Source organism: Poecile atricapillus, chromosome 8, assembly GCF_030490865.1.
Source record: "Poecile atricapillus isolate bPoeAtr1 chromosome 8, bPoeAtr1.hap1, whole genome shotgun sequence".
NCBI classification, from domain to species: Eukaryota; Metazoa; Chordata; class Aves; order Passeriformes; family Paridae; genus Poecile; species Poecile atricapillus.
Genome location: NC_081256.1, coordinates 17671192 through 17680204, shown reverse-complemented (window position 1 = coordinate 17680204; position 9013 = coordinate 17671192). Strand labels below are relative to the sequence as shown.

Sequence of the window (9013 nt, the reverse complement as noted above, 5' to 3'; positions counted from 1 at the left end):
AAAGGGGAAAGGCAGCCAGCCACGCTGCCTACAGGAGCTGGTCTGTCACAGCCATCCCCACCGCCCAGCCAGCGCCACTGCACAGCGGGATGGGGCTGAAGGCAGGGAGCAGAGCTGCTTTTCAGCCAAAAGGGAGTCTCTGCTCCTCACACCACTGTCAGTCCACATGCAGGTCTGTGCACAAAGCCCTGTGGCTGAGCTGCCCGGTTTCAGACTCTCCCATGTGGGAGATGATCTCAAACCACAGAGTCTGCCCTGCTCTGTGATCAGGCCGTGCTGGCCCCATCCAAACCTCCTTGTGTCCAACCTAACCGGGCCAAAAGCTCTGAAGTTCACATGAGATGGCTGAAACAATGAGCAGAGAGCCTGTGGCTCAGAACTCCCAACAGAAGGTGCTGGTGCCTTATCAGGCAGACTTGGCTGTCAGGGGAGTGCTGAAGTTTCAGATGTTCCAAACAAACTGCATTAAAAGTGCCAGTGTTCCCATTGGAGCATGGACACTTGTTTGAAACCTGAACAAATTCCCATTCCAGCACTGGTACTGAACAAATTCCCTTGCTTCCAACGCTTCTCAGGCAGTGCTAAGACCAGGGATTGCTCCGTCTCAGTGCTGGTAGGAACAGAAGCAGGACTGTGCTTACAGCCCACTGCAAGAAGTGCCTCAGTGCAAACCTGGGACTTAAGTTCCTAATTTTAACTCTTCTTTTTCATCTGCTGCTGACTCAGTACTCACCCGAGACTTGTGTTTTCTGTATGTGATGGGGGTGGTAACAGGTGACCTGCTTGGGTGGAAGGAATGAGGTTGATCATAAAACTCTCCAGAGGCTTTGATCTAAGGAAAAACAGGATGAGATGGAGGGCAGCAGATCTCTGCTGTTTATGTCAAACTTCAGGCACATTTTATTAATGCAATCAAACAACTGAAATCTTACACTGGGCTGCACTTGCTTCTCAGCAGAGAATGAATTAGCTCTGGAAAGAAAGAGGCAACAGTGGAACAGAGTTTCCCCATGAAGTTGGGGTGCTGAACCTCAGGTTCCCACGAGGCCACTGCAGGGTAGTGATGGGGGCACAGCTGTGTAACCTGTGACCTGCCACACACTCTGGGCTGGGGGCTGTGGCCACAGTGCCACCCATCCAGCTCATCCCAGCGTGCTGCTCTGTGTGAGCCTCCCCTCGCTCCACGGAAACCGCAGTGGAGTTTGTGTCTGGGCAGTGCAACTGCCAAGCAAACAGCCTGGCAGAGAGACAAACCCAGCGCTTCTGAGGAACTGTGCCACAGTCAGTAATGCTGCATTTTTCCAGCTGTGGAGAGATGGGATCAAAATGTACATCCATGGAATTTTCTTCAGGGAAATCATATGCCCTTTGGAGAGGGTTTTCTTGGGAATTAAATGCAGAAGAAAGGCTGGGGATTGGGAAGCTGGTTAGGAGGAAGCTTTAGAGTGGAGAAATAAATACCTGAAGAGAGCTGGGCAGCCTTGAGAGGCAGGAACGGAGCTGACAGAGTAACCAGGTCAGACAAGGATGCTGGAGCAGCCTGGTGAGCAGGGAAGAGCATCACAAGGGTAACACAAAGCAGGGTGGGTTTGTGTATCTCTGGCAATTTCTAGGCTTTGCATTTTTATATTTAAAGAAATAATTAAAACTAGTGATGAGGAGGGATGAAAAGAGGACTGAACATTCTGGCTAAGAATAAAACTTTCATATGCAGCACGGTCAGGAGGCAGGGGTGAGTTTTGCACTTCAAACCAAAGACAGACCAAAAGCAAAGGACAAGAACAAGGAGCAATAGGACCAGCAGCAGAAAACCCCAACCCAGAATGTATTTAATTTATGTAGAGAAGGAAAAAACAAGGGGCTGTGTGGAGGGATAAGCAAAGGATTCTGTACAAAATTGGTATCTGTGAAGGTTAAAAATACCCCCAAGAAACAGCTTCTGATGTGGCTGCAAAATATGTGTAAAAATACTGGGATTTTCCTGTCCCAGTTAACTACGAAAAGTAGAAAATCAAAGTAGGTCCATCAAATGCCAACTGGGATTATGTAGAAGGGGAATAAACACCTGACACAGAGGATGTGACATCTGTTGGTACAACAGAAAAACAGCAGGAAGAAATACTGCAATTCATGTAAGTTTTAAAACTTTATTTCAAATACCCATGGTTTCCTTTTATATTATCAATGTGCTAGAAGGTCACACTACTGGCAGAATACAGGCAATTTAAAATATACAATATTCAGACACATTTATATGTAACAGAAATTATGGAATGTATTTACAGACATACAGCATGGGATGAAGCTTTAAAATCCTTTACTCTATTACTTACACGTTTACACTGTTTTCAGAAATAACAAAATTAGATCACTTTGTAGAACTTCACAATATCTATACAAAAGAATTTTTGATGTCCAAATTCACCTTACAAGTCCTCTGTTTCTAAAACAGTTTTTCCAAGAACCATTTATAGTCATGAAGGAGTAAGAATACCATTTGCCATCCTGCTGCTACCAAGAACAACAGAGGTGCTCTGGTGCTGTAGAGTTGTCCCTGGTGGATTTGAAGCAGGGGAGGGGCCTTTACAGGGGAGAAGGCCTCTCCTTCAAAGGGGGGACCCCCAGCTCCACCCTGGCCCCCAGTGCCATTAGGGGCTCCCAAGTGCCTGGGCCGCTCCACCTGGAGTGTGTGACCTTGCAGAGCCTCAGACACTGCTCAGGGCTCACCAGCTTTGAGGATGGAGTGTGACACCATGGAGTCAGAGTAAGAACACCAGCAGCACGAAGGTTGAGGTGGATCCCTCCCACATCCTCCAACACAAATGCCCCAAAGAGGAAAGACCGTCTCTTCTTTGCTTTAACACACGGAACAGACCTTTATACATGTTTTATTTCAAATACTCTTTTCATGGGACACAACAAAAATTGCACATATCTACACTGAAAAATCCCAACCTATTTTGCAAGAGAGAACTGAGGTGGGTTTGGTGTAACACATTAAATAAACCGTATGATGAAACTTCAGGTTTGGATTTTTGTCCTAAGCATCTGGACAAGATTTAGTGCTTGCCAGCCTGAAAACATAAGATTACAAATGTCAAAGGAACACAATTAACTACACTGAAACTGCCAGAGTGAATGCTGCTCACAACAAAGTAGCCTGGTACCAGGGGCTCTCTGCCTGCCTGGCCTCCAGCCACCGGTGGCCATGAGCCACTCAAGGCTGTGAGCCACACATGGCAATAGGAAATGGCTTTCTTTCAGGCCACACTCAAACCCCTACCCCATTAAAAACTACTGTTAATCAAATGACAAAATTTCCACCAACCTGAGTACTGACTGTTAAAGTTTCATTTTCCTTAAGTGCTGGAGCAATCGCCACACCCGCACAATTCCATGAAGGGAATGGTTTTCTTCAAACAGGGGTATTTAAATAGCCCATGATGGGTGTGCTGCTAAATGCAACTGTCCCTGTAACAACAGGTGACCTAATGTTGGAAACTAAGATGAAGTCAATGCCTCCCTCTCTCCAAATTATGTGCAGAGACAAACACACCAGGAACACTGTCTGTGCCTGTGGTGTTGCCTGCAAGTGGCAGCATCTTCCCCCCAGCAAACTGCAGCAGACACTTCAGACACCTCTGTGTAACCCTGTAGGAATGACCAACACTCCTCACCAATGGCATTAAGTGAAACACAGAAACTACTTAAGGGGGTGAGAATGCCTGTGTGGAGCTGCTCTTCCTGTGGGTACTGTGAGTTTCTGGCACTTCCATTCCCTGCAGGACTCAGGGCACTGCATTTGCCCAGCATGAGGAGGTTTCTCTTTGCATCTGGGCACTCTTAAACACCTTCCAGATGTTCTTCACTTCGAATGTGACCAATCAATGCCAATAAGAAGCAACTGGAATAATTATGAGAAACAGGGGATTCACCAATCACCACAATGGCCCTTGAAAGAAATACATGAAGCAAAACAAAATGGAAACAAAATCAAAAGGGGAAAAATGCAGCTAAGACCAGTCTTTGGCAGCTCCCACAGCACGTTTTACTTCTGCAAAAATGACTTTTAGCTAATTAGTTCCTATTTCTTCTTCCTTTATCTGCATAAAATCCTCTCGCTGTATTCTGCTTCAAATAGACCCCAGAGAGAATATGGCTGATTCCTGGAGTTGTTTTCAGGACCCTCATGTACCATGTATTAGTAGCATAATGTTCAGGGATGCTTTAAATTGGGCAACACCTGACAAAGGAACTGCAGGGGTGGAAAGCTGGATTTTGTGAGGCCTTTTTGTGGGGGAGGAAAAAAACCAACCTGTTAATTGATCTAGGTAGTGAACTTGGCCTTGTCACTAGGACCAAAGCATACAGACCTGTCTTTAATCTGCACATCAGCTTTCCAGGAAAATGCAAAACTTGTCAGCTGCCCCCATTCTGCACACTGAATTTCCATTTTTATGTTAAGGAAAGAGGAATGAAGCAATAGCAGTTCAGTAAAACCAGCATATCTCTCTACATAAGCTCCAACCAATAAAGGGCTTTATTGAAAGCCTTGTCTAACCCTTCAGAACTTCAGAGCTGCCTTAGCACACACTTCTCTGACAACACCCAGCCCACCTGGGCAACTTGAGAAGCGTGCTCTTAACATGATTCATTCTGTGCCTGCAGGGGATGCTTCAGCCCCTCATAAATATGTTAGCTCGAAGGGCTTCTAATGACCAGCAGGGCAGCCTGGCACTGTTCCCACTGCAGGGAAGTGCACAGGATTCTGGTGATCCCACAAAACCACCACAAGGGGACAGGGGAAATCTCCCTCCACTGCTGTTGGAAAAATGTTCAGATAAAGACATGTTAAAACCCAAAGAGAAAGTGAACCCAGCAAGAATGCTGATGGGATTAAGCCCATTTGAACAGATCTGACTTAGTATCTTTTACCAAGGTGTTTCTGGCAGAGAAAACATGCTGTAATTTTTCCATTGGGGGGAAAAAAAAGTGGGTTTTTTTTTTCTTCGACTTTTAGTAATGAGGACCTGTCAGAGCAAGTGACAGTTGTGTGAGGTTCAACCCTGTTATTAAACACTGCAGGTTAAGATAGTGTGATGCAATTAAAAAAAAAATAATAGAAATACCCACTCTTTGGAGGCAAAGAAATTCCATTTCTTTGCACCCTGTGGGTAAGGAAAGAAATTTAATTCCCTGTGTGCCCACTACACAACACCTTTTTTTTTTTCAAATTTCTCTAGGAATTGCTTTCCAAACTCTAATCCATTTCTTCATCCTGCAAGGTCAGTTTCCACAGCTAGCTCCAAATAGCCAGCCACTGGAATTCCCTGCCCTCCTCCCAATGAACTCTCATTTTTTTAAATAAGGGGCAAAAATATTAGTAATAAAAAATGTTACTGGAAACTGTTGTGATCTCCAAAAAAATGGAGAAATGAAGTAAAACATTCCTGTCAGGAATCACGGAAACTCATTTCCTTAGAACAGAGCTCTGTGTGTTTGGATGCACTGCATGGGCAGTAAAGTCTTCAGGTCCTTCTGCTTAGCCAAGGTAACCCAAAAGGTCCCGGAGGTCTTTACACAGCAGACAAGTGGTGAAGTGGCTGCTGCTTTGGGGGTGCCAGCTCCAGGAGCGCCTGGACAGTCACAGCTACCTGTGTCAAACCCTTCTCTTCTAAAATATGCAGAGGCAAACATAATTGCTCCTGAATGGGGAACAAAACAAAGACAAAAACAAAATGGATGAAAACCACTCAACTGAAAAGAAAAAAAAAAATTAAGCAAAAGGTGACTGAAATATGAAATGTTATGGACAGGCAGCACACACATACAGGGGTAGGACATGAGACTTCTGCTTGTGACAAAGGAACCATGACCTTGACCACTCAAGAAAGGTGGCCTTGGGCTAATCTCTTGTGTTCTTTTAATAGAAAACTCTACAAATAAGAATTTGAAAAAGGATTGTGGGAGAAAAGAGGAATAGCAAATTGTCCTCCATCTCTGCCCACACTGAGATGGCAGCGGTTTATGAAACCAAAGTAGATGAACTTGAGGAGGGGGAAGCTTTGCTTCAATACGATCAATGTGCTACAACACAGAGCAGGAAAGGAACCACAGCTTCCTTTCTAAATCACACCTTTTGGAGAAAGTCCTCCTGGGACAAGCCTGTTCAGCTACAGCCACGAGGGAAACCCTGGTGGGGAGCAGGGAATGAGTCACTACCACTCATTCACCTCCCCAAAGTGCTCCCACTTAACAGGTGACCCCCAAAATCATCCTGAGGATTAACAGTAATACGCAACATGCAAAAAGAGGTTTCAAACTGTTTATTAATACTTGTGCTATTCTCAGTCTAAGATGTATTTAAAGCCTCATCCTACAGAAGTCCTTGGCACCTCCTGGCCATCCTCACTCTACAACAGTCAGGATACATATCCAACAGTTCTCTGTATCTGCAGAAAACAACCCAAGTGTGTCCTTCCTAAAGACCTACAGAGACTATCTTTCATGTGTTACTTTCACATCAATTGGCATTTCACCACTTGAGTATTTACTGATTTTTGAGGTTAAAGAAATCCTTCAGCACAAACAGCAGCCAACACTCCTCCCCCGCAAAGCTCCGAGCAGAGAGAAAACAAGCGAGCCCCGACTGCAATTCTCATAGAAAGCCATATGCTCAGGCTAAAATACATTTTTCTTCCAGCAAATGTATACTACTTTGAAAAAGTGTGCTTTTTCAGAAAATACTTGTAAACTTGAGGAAATATGCCTTATCTTTTTTCTAATGTATGCAAACAGATAAGGGGGAAAAGCTTTGGAATGACTCCATACCACACACAGTAATGACAAACAAAATTTAAAAACTGGAAGGCACTATTAGTGTAAAACCCCTTGCAGCTTTTATCACAGTGTTCATTAGAAGTTAAGAAACACAGGAACCGAGTTCATTTTAGTTCATACCAGTAAACAGTACAAAAATAGCTTACTTAAAAATAAAACAATCTCCCCCTGTCAAAAGTCCCTTCTTTACTCAGTGATGTTTGGCTTGGACAGAACATTTTGTGTGACTTGGACAGAAGGCAGCAGCTCTTACTTGCTCCTTTGATAAATACTCATTTCATGGTACAAGAGCTTGTGAAACCCACATACAGATAACACATTTTTACTGGTAGTGACCCCATTTTCAACTGAACTCCTGTGTACCTTAAATTGTGCTTCAGAGGTGTTCCATGTTATGGCTGGAATGCCAGCATCACTTGTACTGGGCTTCCAAGCCATTTACTGCACTTGCAGATATAACAGAATTTTATTGAAGACACATTTGGAACAGCCATCTCCTGAACACTTACCTGTCACTGGTCTCTGAGCAGAGCTCCCTGAATGGATCTCCACTCTGAGGAGACATGGTCTGTTACACACATGGGGAGTGCCCTGAAGTTCTGAGGTGTCCCTGAGACATTAAAGCACCAGGATGCTTTCCCTGGGGAGGGAAAGGCTGTGAAGCTTTATGGAAGACTACCTGAGTTTTGTAAAACAGTGAAGAGTGCTTGTGCAGCCAAGACTTTTATTTGTGCAACTGCATGATACAAGCGTTTCTGAAAATGACAGGTAAGAGGAAGAAGGGACTAAGCATGGAACAAGCTTGGGTTGGGGTTCCCAAGATCAAGTGACAATTCAACACATTTTTGGTAAGTCTTATCCAGATCACAGTAAAATGCTATGACATTCTGTAGCACCTGACAAGATCAAAGATTTTTTATTCTGTTCCAGAACACTTTTTTCTTAAAGCTGTTGAAGAGCTCAATTTCTCTGAAATTTTTCTGCTTGAACTGCTATAAAGTTCAAGTAGTTCAGGATTCATTGACAGTTGTTCTAAAAAATCCTGACTCAAAGTAATACAGCAGAGTCTATAAATTTGAGAAATCAAATGCGCTCAGAAGCAGGATAAAGGACTGGGGATAAAAAACCAAACCAGTTAGAAAGCTCTGTGGACAACACCAGACCATGTCTCCTAAGACTGTGAGATCGCAACAAGAACACTGACATTGAAAAAAATACTTCACATTGTTAACATTTTTCATCAGATAATCCTCAGGCAATTTACCAAAGTGGTTGCATTTCCCATTATACAGATGGGGGAACAGAGGCACAAATAGACACTGCAGTTTTCACTACACCACTGGTCAGCAGACTACAGCACGCACCACATGTCCTGACCTCAGCCCTCACTTGAGCCCAGGGACAGCACCTCCTCCCTTGGAAAGCATTTAATCTGCTCAATGTAACACAGCAAATACAAATGGGAATTGGGTCACGGATGGTGGTGTGGGTGCACCAACATGTTTCCACATCGTACTTGTCACCTCTGTCCCATCCATGGGAAACAAAGCACTTCATACACACAGTCTTGGCAAAGCCCAGAATCTGTTCCCAAGCACTGGAGTGACGAAGGGAGGAAGCAGCACCACTATCCTTCACTAGAGAAAAAAGACCCAGCGATAGAACATACAGAGCGTTAGCATTAGAGTACAGTAAAACACCACAAAGCCCCAGAGCTGAACGGAAAGAAACACGAGACTGGATTCTTCTGAATCTGTCCCCAGGGAAAGAAGAGTCTCAACTGTTCTTTTAACGCTGAGGTTTAGCTGGAGAATGTCAGAAGGGGAACAAAGATTGTCCTGTCCAGAGTGTGTGAGCAGGAAGGGAAAACAGACAGAAAAAAAAGGTCAGTCAGTTAGCCATAGCAACATCCACGAAGCAGTTATCAGACATCTCAGATACAACCTACACATTTGAGAAGCACATCACAGCTGGTTAATTTTCACATAGAAATCTGCAAGACTCTTATTGCAAAGAGCTCAGTGTCAGTGTTTAGTGTTCAGTGAGGTGCCTGTCACCTCTCCAGCTCCAACATGTAACTACTTGTTGTTAAAAACAGCAGTTTACACAAGCCTTAGTGAAACTAATTTTTCTCTAGAAGTGAAGATGTTACAGCTATCTGAGATGCTGCTGG

At 44.2% G+C, this 9013-nt stretch overlaps 1 protein-coding gene across 13 annotated transcripts in view; it reads right to left on the bottom strand.

Annotated features, from left to right (window-relative positions):
- Positions 1-2136: 2136 nt before the first annotated feature.
- LRCH3 (leucine rich repeats and calponin homology domain containing 3) overlaps positions 2137-9013 on the bottom strand; it is a 62338-nt gene continuing 55461 nt past the window's right edge. For 11 of the 13 annotated variants that reach the window (XM_058843473.1, XM_058843472.1, XM_058843477.1 and 8 more), the window contains one exon: positions 5589-8678. In XM_058843473.1, coding sequence (XP_058699456.1) covers positions 8478-8678 — 201 coding nt within the window. In that variant the 3' untranslated portion in view covers positions 5589-8477. Of the gene's footprint in view, positions 8679-9013 lie in introns of all 13 variants that reach the window. The other 2 variants (XM_058843475.1, XM_058843478.1) reach the window with 2 other exon arrangements.